At 36.7% G+C, this 20,886-nt stretch overlaps 1 protein-coding gene across 4 annotated transcripts in view; it reads right to left on the bottom strand.

Annotated features, from left to right (window-relative positions):
* Positions 1–20,886, bottom strand: part of KIDINS220 (kinase D interacting substrate 220) — a 91,022-nt gene that overhangs the window by 49,645 nt on the left and 20,491 nt on the right. For all 4 annotated transcript variants that reach the window (XM_081254291.1, XM_081254293.1, XM_081254292.1 and 1 more), the window contains exons 7-18: positions 19,477–19,575; positions 17,563–17,760; positions 15,753–15,851; positions 13,677–13,775; positions 12,289–12,387; positions 9,436–9,613; positions 6,564–6,728; positions 4,667–4,846; positions 3,714–3,879; positions 1,655–1,806; positions 1,203–1,492; positions 237–377 (exon numbers count right to left, since the gene is read on the bottom strand). In XM_081254291.1, coding sequence (XP_081110417.1) covers positions 237–377; positions 1,203–1,492; positions 1,655–1,806; positions 3,714–3,879; positions 4,667–4,846; positions 6,564–6,728; positions 9,436–9,613; positions 12,289–12,387; positions 13,677–13,775; positions 15,753–15,851; positions 17,563–17,760; positions 19,477–19,575 — 1,866 coding nt within the window. The remainder of the gene's footprint in view (positions 1–236; positions 378–1,202; positions 1,493–1,654; positions 1,807–3,713; positions 3,880–4,666; positions 4,847–6,563; positions 6,729–9,435; positions 9,614–12,288; positions 12,388–13,676; positions 13,776–15,752; positions 15,852–17,562; positions 17,761–19,476; positions 19,576–20,886) is intronic.

Genomic DNA, 20,886 nt, shown 5'->3' with positions numbered 1-20,886 from the left:
GTCACACTATGGACTTTAGAGACCCTCTATTCACTTTTTTCCTCACACTGCCGTTAAGCTAGAATTGTTTAAATCTGCTTGTGATGAAACTTCTACTCTTGCTATGTTTCTGCATAAAATATGGTTGTTTTTACAAAAGAAGTAGTATTCAAACTCCACTTGAGATATTCATGAAGCGATTCCTCTCAGCTGCCACATGTGTGACAATGACAAGTATCAAGTTGGTTCAGACATACGGTGTCCAGCATCTGGAGCACTTTGTCCTGCTCACAGGCATCCAGCCCATCGATGATAACCACCAGCCGTGTCTGATTCTGAGTGAAGCTGTCAATGGTTTTTGCCATCCTGGCCATCAATTCCACTTCACACTTAAGAACCTGTGCAAAAGAAAGGATACAAAGCACTGGAATCTGAGAAAGTTAAGCACATTTCTTAGAAAGCCGGACAGAAAGTCAGCTAAAGGAAGAAACGGAACCCGAAGTCCTCACTGCCAGCTGTGGTTCCACTTAAAACTGCAGCGAGTGCTTCACCTAAATTAGAGCATTTATTACAATAAGGTAGACGCGGGCACATCCATTTTAAAAGGACAAACTTGGTGGAGTGACTTACTTGCTGAGATCACACGCTCTGAATGTCAGAAGACATATTTGAATGCAAATCCAAATAATCTAAATACCACACTACATTTGACTCCCTGATGGCATGTGACCTTGATCAAAGTAAGGGGCTGCAGATAATTGTATAAAGCCCCTTTTTGCTCTAAAAGTATGTTCCTATCTTATATGTTTTGGTGGTTCAATCTGCTTACTCTACCAGGCTCTAGAGTAACCTGTGTTATTAGGTAGTAATTACCAGCTGTGGAATAATCTGCAACTTTCTGAGTATCTTATAAAAGTCTGTTTTATAAAAATACATTATTTTTGTAACTTTTCCCACTTCACGTATGTATTTTCATAGAAAAAATCTAGAGTAAAACTAAAAACAAATGCAATGCTTTAACACTTAGAGAATACACTCCCTAAAGCTCCAAGGTCATGGGGAGCATATTCACATTAGGATTATTTTCTGCACGGCTTGTGGGATCTTAGTTCCCCCCGACCAGGGATTGAACTCCGGCCCTCGGCAGTGAAAGCGCGAAGTCCTAACTACTGGACCACCAAGAAACTCCCAGGATTATTTTCTAAGAAGCAGTGAGTGCTTACTTTCATGAATCCTTCACTTTTCAATTTGTGCAGTTTGGAGGCAGCATTATGGAGGCGTTTCCTTTGAGAATTCAGGAGAGAGTCCAGCACCTGCCACCATGTACGACAATTCAGCACAAAGGCCAAGCCCACTATCGATGCAACTGATATGAGGACGGCATTCACTGTCAGATGCTTTGGGTCAACTCTGAATATAGCCAGAAGAGTAATTCCAGCAATAATGCAGCCAAAGATAAAAAGGAAGATGACAAAAGATGGGAGACAACACGTTTTTTTCCATTTATTTTTACCTGTAATACAACAAATGGTTTTAACATGTCAAGCATCCAGAAAATCTCAATCACTACGGTGACAGCATATGACAAATCTGATGTTCAATTCATGTTTTCATGCATTTCGTCTATCCCATCCTCAAGCCCTACATACACACAAAGAAGAGAAGGAGGTCCTACCCTGTGTATCTTCAGTCTTGAATACTCGGAAAAGCCTGGTTGCCAAAAAGCCAAACTCTCTTTCACAAGCATCCGAGAGAGTGGCAATCATTTCAGCCATTGATGTTTCTCCACCTACACTGGACAACCTATTATAATCTGTAAACAAAAACCTTGGGGAAAGGGGAAAGAAAACGTTACTCAGCTATCTAAAGAAACGATTTCAACATATGTTATCTCTATCATTTAGCCTGTATTTCTTCATGTCTCTTTCAAAATGTTGTTTTTAAAATTCTAAGGAGGGAAAACAACTTGTAATTAGGTATCTTCCATTTCTAACGTCTTATATACTTTTCTCAGGAAAAGGCAACAACAAAAGTTAAATGTGGTAGACTTATATGAAGTAATTCTGACTAAAGGCAGAAAGGGAAAAAGATTATAACAGCTTAGCCAAGGAATGAGACATCTCAACAGATCTCATGATACAACGATTAAAATGATGAAAAGGTGACACCCCAGGGCTTCCCTGGTGGCGCAGTGGTTGAGAGTCCGCCTGCCGATGCAGGGAACACGGGTTCGTGCCGCAGTCTGGGAAGATCCCACATGCTGCGGAGCGGCTGGGCCCGTGAGCCATGGCCGCTAAGCCTGCGCGTCCGGAGCCTGTGCTCCGCAACGGGAGAGGCCACAACAGTGAGAGGCCCGCGTACCGCAAAAAAAAAAAAAAAAAAAAAAAAAAAAAGGTGACACCCCATATCAGCCAAAAAATGCTGCACAAAGCAAGTTTTCTAAGCACTAACTGAAGAGATTAAAACCTTGAGAAAATATTACAGTAATTAAGAATTGAATGCCATTTAAAAACTCAAGCTTTAGAATGTTTTATTTATAGCTTAAACGTCTACCAGGGATTTAGAAAGAAGCTATAAAATATTCATTTCACAGTTGTTCTGCAAAGTAGCTGAATTATTTGTATTTTGAGTCTCTGAATGGATATTATTTCTGCATTAGTTCCTTTCCTCCCTTCTACCCCTAAACTAAACTCTCATCTCAATCCTGTAGATAGGCATTGCTTTCAAAATACAATCTAGGATCACATTGTACTATGTATATGCAAGCTATTTTAATTGTTCTAATTTTTTTAAAAAATACCATCTCATTAATTTAAAGTGTTTCTATTTTATGTAAAAATATCTTCTCCAATTCTTTTATTACACTTTGCGTGTTTTCTTTTTACACTTTTCATTTTAACTTCTCATTTTAAATCCTTTTCTTAATACTCCTATATGCCAATTACTTGTAAGCTTTTATTTTTATCTTTCTCTCTTATATTATAGTTTTGATGTCTTATCGGGTTTGGCCTATTTACTTTCAGCATAACTTAAACATATTTTATCTTATAATAATTTTTAAATTCTTAATCTTTTAGTGCATATTTAACTAATTATTACTAATTATTTTACTAATTTCTATCAAATTCCTTTTGCTTTCAGTTCTCTGAACTTTTTTTTTATTTCATTTCACTTTCCTCTGGAGCCCTCTAGCTTTCCTTTACTCTTTGACTTACATGTTTCCCATCTTTTCTGAACTGTTTTCTCATACATTTCCTATTTGATATTAAAAATAATTTTAGAGGAGTGGGTAAATGTATTTCCACAGGTGAGGAAAAAGCAGCTCGGAGCACAAGCTGAGTTGCCAAAGTTACACCCTGATGTAAAGAGATGCCAAGACTCCTTTCACTCTTTTCAAATAGACCAGCACTCTTTTCAAATTTGTCCAAAGGATGATAACAGGTGTCATAAGGGGGGAACATGGGTTTATGCTCAAATAAAATTTGGTAAATCAAAGTTAAATTGATTTCTTTATGAAAAGGTGTCTCTGATCCTTTAATGTACAAGAGGGGAGCTATAATATGAAGTGTTTCCCACACAGATTTGACCAGGGAGTATTTGTTTGCTTTATTTCTCACATTAAAAAGTTTAAGGGACCAATGTTTTTTTGGAATATACACTGAGAAATGATGCATTATAAACTTTTACTTGCTTCATCTTATTAAAAGTTACTTCTGTCAAAGGGACCAACTCACCTCACGGGTAAAGCTTTAGTGGTTTGCTCTGGCAATTCAGGCGGATTCACAAACATCAATTTGAGGAGGAGCTCCAAATACCCAATATGTCTTGCCAATCTAGTACTGAGGACCCAGGCCCAATTCCAATTCTCTCCTTCCCTTCGTCCACCAAAGTAAACGACAACTGAAATTCACGGTTTAAAACAAAATTATCCAGAACAATCATTAGTCAAGCAGCCTCTTTTCTCCAAACAGTCAAGTATCAAGTAGTAATGGGTAGACTTACATAATTTTCATGGTCCCATTCCATTTCCTAACTACTCCTCAAAGAATTCCTCAATTAATTAACCTCCCCCAACATACATCAGGTATGTGAAAAATGGAAAGTAAGCTGACTAAAATATGACATAAGAAACACAATCAGAAAGATAATGCCTTAAACAGAAACATAACCCTTAGTTCAGATTCAAACATAAAAGACTGGTTTTATCACTACTTGCAAATGCTGAGGTTACCAGTAGTTCTTCCAAAGGTAAATCTATTTCCTTTCTTGCAACTGAAGACACTCCCGAGAACAGGGATTATATATATTTATTACTTTGCTTTTAGATAAAATAAAAATTACAGTCATGGTCAAAATGATCAAGAGCACGTCATGACAGCTATAAAAACTTATTTTCAAAAAAGATTTAAATACAAATAATTAATTAACATATAAAGGGGAAAGTATAATAAATTAAAGTTCTGCTTCAATATTAACAAATAATGCACTAGTTTTTAAAGCTGTACCAGCCAGGCTGGGGACAATGTTCCTCTAGGCCAACTTACAAAATAGCAAAAAATCAATTTTCTCACCTAATTATGAAAACCTCTTACAGATTTTAGGAGAAAGATATAGATACAATTTTAAGTAAAACAATGAGTTTTGACATTCTCTACATTTTTGAAAAAGACAAAAGGCAAAGACTTACTAAAAAATATATATAAGAGAGCCAAGAAGCTCAGTGACACCGCTATTCCAAGATTTGGGTCAATCGTAAAAGCAAACAATAAACCAAGCCCTCCACAAAGGAGCAGGGTCAGAAATACTATAAGCCATGAAAACTGAAAAAGAGGCTCAATCTGTTGTCCTGCAAAGGTTTTCATTTCATCTGAAAGAGAAATTAATATGAAAACATTATTTCTGTTTTATTTAAGAAATACAACTTCAAACATTTTGAAAATTTCACATTTTCAATATAAACATTTACTGAGCACTTACCAAGTCCCTAGATAGAATGCTGCTACTTAACCATTTTAACCAATGTTCTCTTCTGATAAGAATCTCATTCCCTAGGGGTACCTCTACCCTTGACCCTTGACCTACCCACTCTCTTGCTTCCTACTGAAAATGCACAAAATCCTCTTTCATATATTCCCATCTGTCAAGATTTTGTTGATATTTATTCTTGTGGTTTGTATCACACAATCAACAAGGTACTGTTTCCAGATATAAAACTAAAAACTATTACTCTGTTATGTGTCTTCAAACTATTATACCTAGCTAGCACCACCATTCCTCTCCGCTCCTCCTCACCCCTTCTCCCTCCAATTACATTTGAGGATCATTGCTCTTAAAGGTGTGTGCTCAGTCCAGATGAGCGCTAAACAAGGCATTCTTACTACAAAACTTAGCAAGAATTTTACGGGCAATACTGACACCTGTCCTTGAAGAACGAGTGAGATTTTGCCAAACAAAAGGAGTGGGGCTTAGCTGGGGGAGGTGGGGGACCTGTCCAGGAAGCTCCTAGTAGAGGAGGCCACTCAGGATGGGTCTAGTGGGCTCGCGGGGGCGCAGAGAGCCCCTACGCCTACAGCCCTGAGCACACACAGGGGGCAGTCCCGGCAGGGGTGCTCACGCAAACTGACAGTCTGTGAAGGGCCTGGGTAGGACGGTTATAAACTGCACTCGCAGGGAATGTGCTACGAAGGGGTTTTAAGTATGCTATAACACAGCTGGATCTCTGTTTTAGAAAGAGAACTCAAATAATGGTGTGAAGGAGCAACCACATACCCATACATAAAACTCTATTCTACCATACGATCCAGCAATCCCACTACTGGGCACATACCCTGAGAAAACCATAATTCAAAAAGAGTCATGTACCAAAATGTTCACTGCAGCTCTATTTACAATAGCCAGGACACGGAAGCAACCTAAGTGTCCATCAACAGATGAATGGATAAAGAAGATGTGGCACATATATACAATGGAATATTACTCAGCCATAGAAACGAAATTGAATTATTTGTAGTGAGGTGGATGGACTTAGACTCTGTAATACAGAGTGAAGTAAGTCAGAAAGAGAAAAACAAATACCATATGCTAACACATATATATGGAATCTAAGAAAGAAAAAAAAAAAGGTCATGAAGAACCTAGGGGCAAGACGGGAATAAAGACACAGACCTACTAGAGAATGGACTTGAGGATATGGGGAGGGGGAAGGGTAAGCTGGGACGAAGTGAGAGAGTGGCATGGACCTATATACACTACCAAACGTAAAACAGATAGCTAGTGGGAAGCAGCCGCATAGCACAGGGAGATCAGCTTGGTGCTTTGTGACCACCTAGAGGGGTGGGATAGGGATGGTGGGAGGGAGGGAGATGCAAGAGGGAAGAGATATGTATATGTATAACAGATATGTATATGTATAACATATGTATAACTGATTCACTTTGTTATAAAGCAGAAACTAACACACCATTGTAAAGCAATTATACTCCAATAAAGATGTTTAAAAAAAAACAAACTCTATTCTTCTTTACTTAAAAAAAAAATACACAAGAGAAAACTTTGTTATATATGCAGACTTTTTACAAACATACCTTCTAGTTTCTTGAGCAAGAAGGATTTCCCACTTCCCCACTGTGCATACAGCCCCACACAAATGGGCGGCTGCATGGTAGGCTCACTGAGAATATCTGCCAGGGCACTGCTATACAAATCATAACCAAGCATGTCACCATCTGTTTCCGTAGGAGACAAGTGTCCTGTAATTATAAACACATCATATCCTTGCATTAAAGACATTACTATTAAAAAGGAGCATCAATTTTCATTTATTAATTGTTTACTTAATTGAGGAAAAACACTTATTTTAAATGGTTAGACCTGTGTAAAAATAGGTTCAGAGGTGCTTAAGTTAATACCATATTTCATAGAACTTAAGATACCTACTAATTATAAGATGCATCATTATTATGTACGACTAAGAAAGAAAAAGTGCTGCCAAGTATGACACGATGCTTTCTTACCCATCAATTATAAGACATATTCCAACTTCAGGGATGCTAAAATGTGGAGTAAAGTACATTTTAGAATTGATAAAATGATTAAAACAGTAACTAGTTCTTCAGAATCATTTTAATATGTATAATACCTATATAAAGAAGGCTATGTTAGTGAAAATCATAATAGATAACCAGAGAAAAAGAGACATTCTATGGTTCCAGGCAGAAAGGTTCAATGACTTAAAAAGAGCAATTCTCCCCCAAATTAATCTACCACTTGAAGGCAATTCCAATAATAATATTCCATGAGAGTATTTTGAAAAGCTGAAAAGCAAGAAGAACATGTAAAAATAGCTAGGAAGGATAATTTAAAGACTACCAAAAAGTAGCTGTCTTTGGAAAAGAATCAAAATACATTCTAAAGCTACAATAATTACAACATCACAGACCTCACACAGGATATTAACATGTGGCATTTCAAATCAGTGGGGAAAGGATGAATTAGTAAGTGGTGTTGGGAGAAGTAAGCCATCCATTTTTTTAAATAAAATTAAAACTCTGCATCTCATATTTTAACAAAAATAAGTTTCTGAAACATTAAAAAATTAAATGTAAAGAGTAAAACTATAAAAGCACTAGAAGAAAATATAAGAGAAAAAACTATAAAAATCTTTGTGTGGAAAAGGCCTTTCTTTCTCAGTTCTAAAGGCAGAACTGCAGGAAAAGACCAACAAGTAAACTACAAATTTATATAACTTTTGGATGGGGAATTAAAAAACCCCATCACCATAAACAAAGAATAAGCAAGGGAGAGAGATACAATATATAGGCTGGATCCAGGATCAATATCCTTAAAGACACAAAAATCAATTTTTAAATAATTTTAAAAACTCAAGAAAAAAGACAGCAAAGGATACAAAGAGGAAAATAGCAAAAATGCAAATAGCCTATGAACATATTAAAAGATCTCAATCTCACTAATAATTTTACAATGCAAATTAAAATGAAATGTTTTCTTATTGATCTGATTAGAAAGCTTAAGAAAGCCGGAAATATCCAGTTTTAGCAAGGTTGCAGGAAACTGCACTATCATACACGGTCTAAGGAAGGAGAAATTGTTACAACCATTTTGGAAAGTCTATCAAAACTGAACATCCACTGACTTGCCAATTCTACTTCTGGGAGTTTATTCCAAGAAAATAATCCTAAAAATAAGAGTTAACGGATATACATACAAAAAAGATGTTCACTTCAGCACTAGCTTTTAACAGCAAAACAAACCAAATATTCATCAATAAAGAACTGAATGTACTATTAGAACTTAGAATGAAAGATTATGCAACAATTAAAATATGGTATAGTTCATTATTTAAAATTTTTATATTATAGTATCTCAAGTTTTTTACGGCTATATACATAGTATAAAACATTTTTAGAAATATAAAGAAAATCTTGGCCAGTCATTCAAACAATTACAAATTAGGAGATACAGGACAATGGGAAATTTGCACTTTCTACTGTATTCGTGTTTTAATCCTTAAAAGTTAATGTGTGATTATCAACAGAAAAAAATATTTTAAAATACAACTCATAATGTTGAACAGAATCATACTTGCTTATGTAAGTAAACAGCTAAACTGGAAGGTGGCAGGATTCTACTATCTCCTGTTGGTTTCTGGGACTAACATGTCTCTTTTTTAACTCTAGTAGAAAACTGTTCCGTATTTCAAAAGACCACATGTGAATGATTACATTCTCATGTGCGTCCTTTACAAGCAAAAACTATTTTAGTACAACATTCAAGGCATTATGTGCTAGATGTTATGGAGGAATACAAGATAAGAGGAAAGAATCCCTGCCCTGAATAACTTGGAATCTGGAAGGGAGAAAATTCTAAAAGAAATAAGGGAGAAAATTTTAAAAGAAACAAAATAAAAGGCCATATGTAATAAGTATTAAAAAAGGAAATATAAACACAAATGCTTAAGTATTCAAATGAGACAAAAATTGTATCTGGTTAGGCAGATCAGTTAAAACGTCACTGAGAACGAGACAACTGACTCCAGCCTTGGAGAGAGTCGATTTTAACAGGAACATTCATGGGGATGGAGAGGGCACAGCACAAGCAAAGGCAGAGAGCCACACTCTGAAAACAGTGCATTTTGATAGAAGCACAAAGTACACCTGAGAGAATAACAGGGGGGAGAGAGTTTTAGAAAAGCAGGCTAGATTTCTAGAAGTCTTAAAAGCTGATTGTTGACTCTGAATGTACTTAATGTGAATGCTACAATATAATGCAGAACAGCTTTAGACAGGGAAAAGTTATTTTTCTACAGTAAAGTAATAACTTTCTTAACTTTGATAATCTTCAGTTAAGTGAGAAATGCAGAACTGCTGGAAGTCTCTTAATTTTTTCATAGACATTCATTTCTTAAAAGCCCAGTTAGGTACAAAACCCAATACTTACTGGCTCCAAATATCTGAGTTAAAATACTTTTCTGATGGCTACAGTCAATGTTGTAGGGAGTCTCGCCTGCTTTGTTGGGCCTATAAAGTAACCGTCCATCTTTGGGATTTCTTAAAAGAAGTTCTGCCAGTTTCCGACTCCTCCCACGAATAGCAATATGCAAAGGAGTGTCTCCTTTCTGTAAAACAGTGGCAGGAAACTTGAACTTTCACATTTCTTACATACAGTATATACAGAGTAACAATTTTCATGTTTCTATAAAATAACAGAAAATCCGAACTTTTCATATTTTTCATATAGAATGTATAAATAATATGAATTTTTATCTCCGTATCCTCCCCACAATTTCTTTCTCTAGTTCCTTCCCTAGCTTTTCTCAGGTATTATTTCTCCCACAGCCTTCTAGAACGAAAGAGGACAAGCAACAGGCTTTTTCCTTGTGGCTCCTCCCAGGCCCTGGATCCACCTCCATCACAGGTTAGTAACCATCTATCATCCAGATACTTACTGTCCACAGATGTCAACCACCTTCCTCAACTAATTTATATTCTATTTATCAACGTGGTCTCCATTTGTCTAGAAAGCTTCCCAATCCGTGCTGATATTCCAATAGCACGGGCGACCTCGTCCTTCCCCACGCCCTCTGTCACCATTATGTTAGTTCCCTACATTCTCTTCCTCGGAGTCCTCTATGTTGAATCCACCCTTCTCTGGCTACTACAACTTCTTCCGTTCTCCTCAGCTTTCATGGCTCCCTAACATCAACCTGCCTTCTTCCCTTATTAGAATCTCCATCATATTAGTATTCACATCCAACACTAAGGAAAGAAAACTAGTATGTAAAAAAAAAACTAAATTCAGTCCACAAGGTGTTCTCCACGTTTTACTTCAAACATCTCTCTTAAAGACAATGACCCACAAGTTGACAAATGAAATTCTCAGTTCTCACCCACTCACTTCCTGTGGCTTCTATAGCACAACCTGATCGTGATTTTAAATCTCCTCTTCTGCCTCAGGTCCACTTCTTTCTTTTCTAGATTCCCTTCCTACATTCTAAATATGGCACAACAGCTACATATTGAGCTCACTATATAGTAAGGCACTGAGCTGGATACTTTGGGGGATATGGAGATGAGAGACAGAACAGTCCATGGCCTTAACTAAGTTACAATGTAACAGGAGGAGACTGGATAAACACGCACAATCATAAAACAAACTAGAATGTGACACACGCTGTAAGGAAAGTTTGACCTCAGCTTTCATCTTTCTTCCAAACTGATGATCTCAGTCACTCCCATGTAGCTCTCATCTCTTGGTAACTAACTGTGAAATTCCTATCACCAGCCTTGATTTCTTGCCCAAATTCAAGCCCTATCGGTCACGGCCTCCTGAACGTCTCAGCCTTCAAACTAAACACATCTAAACTGAATTTCATCATCTTATTTCTCCACCTGAACTCCATTTCTTATCCCCAAACATGTGAGAAGGAAGAAATATCATCAGTGGCATTTCAGCCAGACACAAAATTTCTGAAAATGCAGAGAAGACATCAACACACTCTGCCTGTTTATGCTAAAGATAAACAGAGATTGGTGATGGGCCAGGTAAAAATAACATTAATCTTTATTCTTAAATTTTTATTTATGTAATCCTTTATGAAGAGCCAGGTTCAAGACTTTTACAAGTTTGTATTCCAAATCTGAGCAGGACAGCACCTTATCCATCCTTTGTAAGTATGTGTGAATAAATGCACATTCACTCCAAGAACATCCCAGGTATCGTGTGTGCTTCTCAGCAAGTATGTGCTGACTCAAGACAAAGCACACACAACAGGGTCCGAGACAGGGAACCTTAAAGGGCACGTAGTCCAGTGGTTCCCTTTTGCAAATTAGGGGACCAGTGCCAGAAAGTAGTCAACAGCAGAATGAGAAAAGTTAAGTATATTCAATTTCAACAACTTCTCTTTCACTTTATGCCCTAACTTTTAAGATTAAAATTTTTCTTTATATTTTCTCTTATATTAATATGGTATTAATATATATTAATATATATACCATATATAAATACATTAATATGGTAATAATAGGTGGGAGGCTTTTTTGTTTTTTTTTAATAAAGTTTCTTGATAAAAGGCAAATATATATAAATTCTGTGTTTTCTGTTTAATTGCCTCATGAATAATAAAAAGATAAACTTCAATCTATTATGGATTAGGAGAGCCCAAATCATATTATATATTCAGAGGGAAAAATTTATATTTCTTAGTTCATACATAAATCAATTCACTTCTTTTCTGTGAGGAAATCAATTTGAAGTAGAGAAAGAAACCTGCTTAAAATGTAGACAAACTAAAACCAGGAATCAATTCTATATGAAGTATTAAGCAATTTAGAGTTAAATTTATTCTGGAAAATATGAACATTCCTCTAAAAGAATTAAGGCAAGGACACATGGCAGAACATCTCTCCTGCTGGTGAACATGAATGCCAGTCTCCTTTGAGAGTCTACCTTCTCCAGCCCCTTTTGGATTCTTTCCTCCTGTTTCTCTGAACAAGTTCCACACCTGATGACATCCTCCTTGCATGGTGGTCAATGCAGCTCGCCATAACTGATCTGAGCCATAGAGGGAACCTCTGAAGCAGGTGCTTTGCTGCATACTGAGCCCGCCCACTCCTCAGCATGCTCTCAGAACAGCCAAGAAGATCTCACAGCATCCAAATCCCACACAAATAGCCCCAGCAAGTAAGCTCTCCCTCCACAAAATAAAATTAGACCCCCATTAAACCCACCGGATATACAGTCAGTCTACCTACAGCCCTCAAAAAAAACGGCTCTCTACACGAATGTTTTTACCTTATCTACGGCAGATACTTTAGCTCCTTTATCCAGCAGCAGTTCTACTACTTCTATATTTCTCATCTTAGTAGCCTTTATAAGAGGTGTTTCACCATCCTGTGGGCACAGATAAGAAAGTTTGCCAGATTAATACCTTTACTCCTAAATCTTTAAAGTCACATAAACACACATGTCAAGAATTCAAATATCTGACCAGTCTATATTGAAAATGTTCTCAAGAAAACATAGTTGGAAAAACTAACAAGTGCTTTTCCGTTCACAACCAAACACTTGTATCAAAATACTTTTATATCACTCAGCAGAGCAAGAGATGTGCCCCACTCCTTACCAGCCGCTTCTGTCCCTCACCACTAACTGTCTTTCCCCAGGCCCACCGCTGACACCTGGGGCACCTCCTCCAGAGGCTGCTTCCCGTTCTGACCACCTCACCCAAGCAACCCACTACCTAGCCTGTCAATGTCCAGGCAAGCCAGCGTCTAGATTTGTCAGATGTTTTTACCAGCGCCTCTGTGCATCTAAGGACCTGTGTATAACAGGGAAACAATCTGATACAAGCAGTATGCCTTTGGGAAACCTCAAAGGAGTTAACAATTGCTTTCAAAATCAAATTAATAGAAATAAGAAGAGACCACAGTTCAGCACTGAATTAGGAAAAAGCAAAATCTGGTCAGAAGCCACGTGTGGTCACAGTAGCTGACACAAAGGTCTAAAAGAAAAAGAAACAAGATTCCAAGGAGCCACCACCTGCAAAGCAGAAGGTATCCCAGGAAAAGCTCTGCCCCAGGGCACTGAGGTTACCATCACTGGTTTAGAAGATGCTGCTCCAAATCTCTAACGGATGAAATAGGATTGTCTTACGAGTGATTCCGTAAGTTTGCTTTATTCATTCCTGCCATTTCAATCCAGAACTCCAAATATATTTTCCCCATGGACAACTATTACATGTAAAGCCAAATATAATCAGTAAAGTCTTATACAGTTTTATACTTTCCACATGATTTGAGTAAAATAGACTAAAAGTGGTTGGTTTGGGGAACCAATAACCACACACAATGATCTTTTAAAAGGAAATGTGTTCTGCATTCCAAACAACAGGAGCATAAAATAATTCTGGGGAAATGATCTGTCCACAATTTATGAAGAGCTGATACTGTACTTTCTGATTAAAATAAATTAAATAATAATTAAAATAAATTACACACTGCATTTTGCTGTGAACACACAACTCCTGAAAGGTTATAAACTTACTCCTTAATTTAATACAGAACATTTCCAGTTAAATCAATATAATTCTAATATCAAACAACTGTAAAAAATTGAAAAAAATAAGTAGTACTAACATTCAGCACTAGGTATTGCTAAGAGAACAGAAAGGTCGTTCATACCTTTGTGCATATTTCAGTGTCAGGATTGCACTGTAAGATATCTCTCACCATTGTTGCATTTCCTTTCTCAACAGCCCAATATAAAGCAGTTTTATTGTCCTGCATAATAAAAAAATCAACAATCACTTCATATAAGATATAATATTAAAAACTTCTATTTGTAAATATAAAACATTATTAACATTTCTATTAAAGCATTAATATATCTTACCAAGAAGCAGCATGGTGGAAAATAACATTAATCCTTATTCTACTTGTATTTACCTGTGAGAAATTCTTTATGAAAGAAGCCTAAGAGAACTTAATATTTCTTGACTGAGAAAGCAGCAACCCCACATAGTTCATAAGGGAAGCTATGCTTTTGGAAAGCGACCAGGTTTCAGGACCCTGCACTGTGTTGGAGTCATCAGTACCTGAGCTCTGTATCCTGTGATAAGTCACATAAATATTCTGACTTTTGGCTTTTGGCTTTTCATCTGCCTAAGCTTTTCAAAAGATAATGCATAAGAGTGTACTACACAAACATGCTGTGAACTGTTTTTTTTACCGTGTTTAGCTTTCTTCATCTCTACACCGCACCTATATACTGATCTTCATCAGATCCTTTAAAATCCTATCTAGTTCAAAAACCAAAAACAGATCCACGTGGACTTTGAATGCAGAGGTAGAGAACAGAAAACCTGACTAAAACATAGGAAAACAAAATTGACAGACACAAAGGAGATCGGTAAAAGTCTAAACAGGTGATCCAGTCACCAACTTTTGTGAAAATATGATTTTATCCCAAAAGACAGTGAATGACTCTCTGCCGCTGCCACGTTAATTTTCCTACACCAAGATTTCCCCAGTGCAGTTCCCTTCTCAACACTGTACACTAGTTTCCAGCCTCTCTGGCACTACATCCCACTACATTCTATTTCTCTATCTCCCATCCCACCCTCCCCGCCATCCCACTGACAACCTGATTTATTCACCAACTAAGGAATACAGTCTTTCACTTTCCCTTCTTCCTAAATTTTCTCATCCCATTATTCCACTATCCTTGCCTGAACTACCGAGCCTTCCTTTTCTCTCCCTATCTAACCCACCTTTTAACCTTAGCTCAAATTCTACCTTCCCTTAAAAGCTCTCCTTAATGCCCGCTTACCCCACCTCAAGACTCTTACATTTGAACCTTTCACTAGGCAATCATATACTATCTTATACCAAAAGTGGCATCACTTTTTATGTTTACATAAAATCATAAGAATAAATATAAACAAAACAAACTAAAACCTTCCTAACTAAAACACATGTTTCTTCAGGCAAGGGACCCATGTTAAGACCCTCATGGCATTTGGCATAATATTTATCAGTTTGATTCAAAAGTGGATTTGGATACAAGCTAAATACAAGGTAAAAAACTGAGCAGAAATGTAGACTCTCCAACCACAAAACAGGCTGTTCAGTACAGATTTTTTTTAATCTAAAGCTCTTGACAGATTGGATAAATTCTCAACTTTAGGGGAGCTTTTCTCTAAAATAAATAACCTTTACAGCTCTGTGAGCTATGACTGCCTTAAGCCAAATCCACAGGCACTACCAAGTGGTCCTGGGAAAGGCTAGCAAATGGGGGAAAAGGAGAAGAAAGATGAAACAACAGCAATAGAAGGACAATATATGGATGAAGAAGACAAAACAGAGGAAGCATACTAAAGAAAATAAGTCACATACACTCGAAGTGCCACCAACTGTCTCGGTATCATAAACTACTCATGTCAGAACTGAATCTATTTAGACATTAGTAAGGGAGGTGTATTTGAAAAAATGAACTTCTTTATGCTTTACTTCTATCTAAATCTAACTTGACATCAATACAGAAATTTCATAATAATGGCAGTGAAACTTAATAATACAGGCATCCATTAAACATACTAGGATTTATATGTTTGTCTCCATAGGAAAACTGGAAGAATGACATTATGATCAGCCAACATATACAAGTCTCCATAGGAAAACTGGAAGAATGACATTATGATCAGCCAACATATACAAACAATTATACTAAGATAACAACAGCCCTGTAATCATACACACCTGTCCTCTAATGTCTATATCAGCATATTTTTGAAGAAGTGCTCGAACAATTTCCACATGACCACCTCTGACAGCGCCAATTAAAACAGTATCTCCACTCTAAAAAGACAAAAAAAAAAAAAAAAAAAACAAGGTGAATTGATGATGGAATAAAAAACACTGTTTTGAAGTTAAAATTAGTCATGTATTAATTTAACAGATTTTTTTCTGAAAATTTCTTGGAAAAAATTATCTCTAAATAACGGAAAGTTAACTAATATTAATACCTGATACTAATAGCCTTCAGAATAGGGGACAGAAGACTTTATACCTCACAATGAGAACATTTATACCTGAAATTCCAGGACAAAGGTTTAGAAAGATACGTCACCCAGAAGAATAAGCCATTCTATGTGAAGGTAACCTCCCATTACAGATGTACATTAAATAAAATGACACAGTGGCTGTCAATGAACCAGATGAACATTTGGAAATTACATAATACAAATCCCTTGGAATAATGCTATATGACAAAAGCCATGGATTCTAAAAAGAAGGGAGTTACAAAGCTAGAGCCATCTGTGGGTTTATAACGACATTTACTTAAGGGAGAAGGTTGGTTCCCAGAACAGCATCTATATTCTATCAGTTTGGCATTACAGGCCAACAGTGCACAAGACGGATTCACTCTCCAGTACAAGGCTTAGATGAAGTTCACTACCTCATAAGGACATCTCTGCCCTGAAATTATATCCACCAAGCAATAATCATTATTAATTATATCTTCCCCTAGTTCAAATACTGTAAATGGCCTTTTTTTTTTAAACTGCTAAATTACAAATCAGTTGTATGAGTTTGGGTTGGGTGATTCCATGAGCTACAGCTCATCTCAATCCTAAGTGGGCCCCAGTGGGCTCTATATCAAGATGCAGGTCCTCGAGAATTATTAAGTCTAGCACCATGATGTAGTACCTTAACTACTACATTAAAAGTGTAAATAAACCCATGGCAGACACATTTTAGTTGAGAATATTAGCATTAATGTGGGTTCAGACTAGTAAATTAATAAAAGGTTATCAATATTTCATTGCTTACGATGTGCCATGCACCGTTCTAGGCACTAGGAAATAAGACAGACAAGGTCCCAGCTCTGAGAGAATTTATAGCCTAGAGGAGACTAACAGACAACACACAATAAACACACATCAGAAATCAGATAAATGTAATGCAAATAAAATGTAGAGATGTGATAGGAAGTGACTGGGTAGCTACTTTGGCTTGGGTAGTCTTGAGAAATCAGGACTAACGCGTAGGATGTGGTGCTTTAACAACAGGATATATAGATGCTGGTACCACTTACTGAGAGAGAGAAGACTGAGGGAAAAGCAGGTGTGGGATGAAACAAACAAGACACCTGCTTTGCTGTAAGTTAAGAAGCCCATTAGACATGCAGGTGGACGGTTCAAGTGGAGTTGGACAGACAACTGTAGACCTCCGAAAAGAGGTGAGAGCAAGAGATACCAATCTGAAAATTCTAGCTGTAAGGGTGGGAGACTTGAAGCCTTGGAACGATGAATAACACCAGCCATGAACACCACCTATAGTTAGGATGGTTTCAATATCACATTTTCAATAACAGCATTATTTCTGAAAAATTTAAAAGAACACCCTTCACAAAGATTGGACAGGTTTTAACTTATTAGTTCTAAAGGCAGAAATAAAACATCTTAAATGTATGTCATACAGGAAGAATCTTGAAAGGTGGTGAGAAGTTAAGGTAACCTTCCATCAAGGTCACCACTGAAAGACAGATTCTAAATAGATAACTTACCCTATCAGGTATGTTTACATATGTTCCAGCATCAAGTAGATCCTGCACAATCTCTGTATGTCCCTCCTTTGATGCAATCATCAAAGCTGTATTTCCATCCTTATCGGTTAAATTTACATTTGGATTCCTCTTCAAAATTTCTTTTACTGACTGTGTGTAGCCTCCTTTCACTGCCACAATAAGTGCAGTCATTGAATTCTACAAATCAAACAATGCCCAAGAAATTAGTACTTTCAGAAAACATATAATTTATCCTATAGTCAAAAAACTGATGTTTTCAAATAGGTGGCCTATTATTAACAGTTATTTCTGATAATAAAATGCCAATATAAATAACCAGAAACAGACCAAAAGTGGCCAGAAGCATATTTTCCATTTTTGAAGATGCGTTAATTCTCTTCGGTCAATAGGACTGTTACGACATTCAACTCTTTAAATGATAATCCAAAATTGGAGTCATTTACAATGAACAAACCCTCTCACTAAAGTATTGACATATAAAATAGCTGACAGGATCGTTCAAAATTAAACACATTCTAAGTTAAATAATCCAAAGTAAGAATCAATCAGACTTCAAAGAATTGTCTATAATAAAATCTGTATGAAAAACTGAAGTAAAACAATGAATTAATAAGCTATAGAATATTTCAATAAAAGTATAACATATTCCTCTGTTTTCCACAGTGATCTAGAAACCACATTTTCAAAACTGTCTTATTTTTAGTGGTTCTTTTAAAAACTGCACATTTAATTTATAAGAAAATCACATAATAGAAGAATCTGACTCATTACAAAAGAAATATTAAAACTTATTCTTGAGATTTTGATCTAGTTTGAGATACCATGCAATTTCCTTATAGAAATATTTCAGTTATTATATCAGCCCCCAGAGCTAGGCCATAATTCTCTCAATATTAAAATAACACAGCCTTTTCAGATTCCTCAGCAGTCAATAATCATAGAGACAAGCCACTCATCCATTTGATAAACTGTCCAGAAAGGAGGCAAGTGAAAGGTATGACTTCCATGGCTGGGTAAGAATCATGCTCTATCTCCACACACCACTAAAGTATTATATACCCCTTGAAGGGCATCAATTAGTAGCTTCTGTCAACATGGACAATAGGAGGAGCTGGTTGGTATTATGCCAGGAAGTCACTTTTGATGATTTAGAATTCACTTTTGTTACACTGCAGCCAGAGATTTGGTAGCAACTCTTCTCAGAATCCTTTATGATCCATCTCACATAATAACAATAATTATGTTAATAGAAGTCTGCATTGTTTCTTGTGCATAAATGTCATCTCCCTTACCTATATTCTTATAAGCTCAAGGGAAGAGCGATATGATAGGCTTCTCCAGTGTCCCCAGCACGTCTGGCACAGGGCTGGGTGGACAGCGGGTACTCAATAAGGAATTCATAACTGCTAGACTGTAAGATATACTGAACCAATTTTTAAGCTATATAGGTTTTGACCACTGATTTTTGATACTTTTAAATCTATTAGAGAAAACAAGTCACAGATTAAAATATCAAAAAATTATGATATTATTTTAAAATTTTAAAGAAAAGGTATTTTAACAGAATAGAAACTCTTTCCACAATAGTAATTCAAACAATTTGATTTGGGGAGTATTTTAATTTATACTAAGATTACTAAAAGATATTCTATATAGTTTTAGCCTCCCAAAATTTATATGCATTAGCAATAAATCCTTAAAAGCACATATTTGTAATACATAATATCTATAATATAATATATTTACCAGGATAACAGAAGATGTTTGTTTTTCTAAGTAGCGTTTAGAAACTATAGGGAAATTTTTCTAGGTATACTAAGGAAAAAGTATTCTCTCTCTTAAAACAAAAAACATCTCTCTACTACCAGCAGTTAAAATAGAAAAGATACTTACAGCTCCTTCTTGATCAACATCAGCTCCCATAGCCAATAAATGTTTTACACATTCCAAATGACCCTTTCGTGCAGCCCAAACCAACGGGGTGGTTCCATACTATTAAAGAAATAATAAATTTAAAATTATTACCTAAGGTGTATTAAAAGAAACTAGCTCTCACCATGAATTTCGATAAAAATCATACTTCGAGTATTTTTAGATTACGGTTGATACCAATGATAATTTTAATCCTGGATAAATCATATTTTCCCCATATTATTTCTCCTGAATAGATGATTAACCACTGCATGAAATATATTTTAATTAACTTTAACTTTTACAATCAGTGACAATTTTTCCATCATAATGTCACACAGCCCCTAATTCCCAACAAGCTTTCTTTGCTTCCCGTATCTTGTGAAATATAAAGTCCAACAGTCTGAAATAGTAACAACCAAGTGCCAAATACAGTTCTAAATAGTTTACACGAGTTAATGTGTGTAATCCTTATCAGAAGAATAAGTACAAATCATAATATCACATTTTAACAGATGAGCAAACAAGGCCCTGAGAAGTTAATTACAGGCTCGAAGTCACAAAGCTGCTAAGAGGTGGAGCAAGACCCATGAACCCAACAAGCCTGGCTTCAGTCTGTGCTCTTCTTAACCACCACCCCAGATCAGCCTCTGTACCTGACAAAATAAATGTCCGCCTAGAAACTGCACTCAAAAGCACCTTCTGATGGAACGTGATTCAAAAGACATCAGAGAATGTAAATCATGCATAAAAGCAATGCTTTATCTTTGGGGAGATTCATAAGGCAATGAAGAGACACAAGAACACTCACAGCGACATTTAACTACATGGGAGACTGCAGGTTGAAATGAACATTTAATGAATACCTACTTTTTATAACAGCCTTGACCAACAGAACTTTTGTGCACTGATGGAGGTATGGACAGTGAATACTGACTACAGAAGAAGGGGCGTCTAAGTTGACTGGGTAAGTTAAGGACACTTAACAGAGAAGCTAACACCTCAACTGAGCCTTGAGAAAATAAATAGGAGTTCATCAGGCAGAGGAGGTCATAACATTCCTAGCAGAGGGAATAGGATAAACAAAGACACGCCCTTCATAGAAATTCATACAAGTTCACAGAATGGGGCTTCCCTGGTGGTGCAGTGGCTATGAATCCGCCTGCCAATGCAGGGGACACGGGTTCGAGCCCTGGTCCAGGAAGATCCCACATGCCGCGGAGCAACTAAGCCTGTGCGCCACAACTAGTGAGCCTGCGCTCTAGAGTCCGCAAGCCACAACTACTGAGTAGTAGCGCCTCAACTACGGAGCCTGCGTACCACACTACTGAAGCCCGTGCGCCTAGAGCCCGTGCTCCGCAACAAGAGAAGCCACCACAAGAAGAAGCCCAC

This window comes from Mesoplodon bidens (genome assembly GCF_964165515.1).
Source record: "Mesoplodon bidens genome assembly, chromosome: 14".
In the NCBI taxonomy this organism is placed as follows: Eukaryota; Metazoa; Chordata; class Mammalia; order Artiodactyla; family Ziphiidae; genus Mesoplodon; species Mesoplodon bidens.
This window is presented reverse-complemented; position numbering and strand designations above follow the sequence as displayed.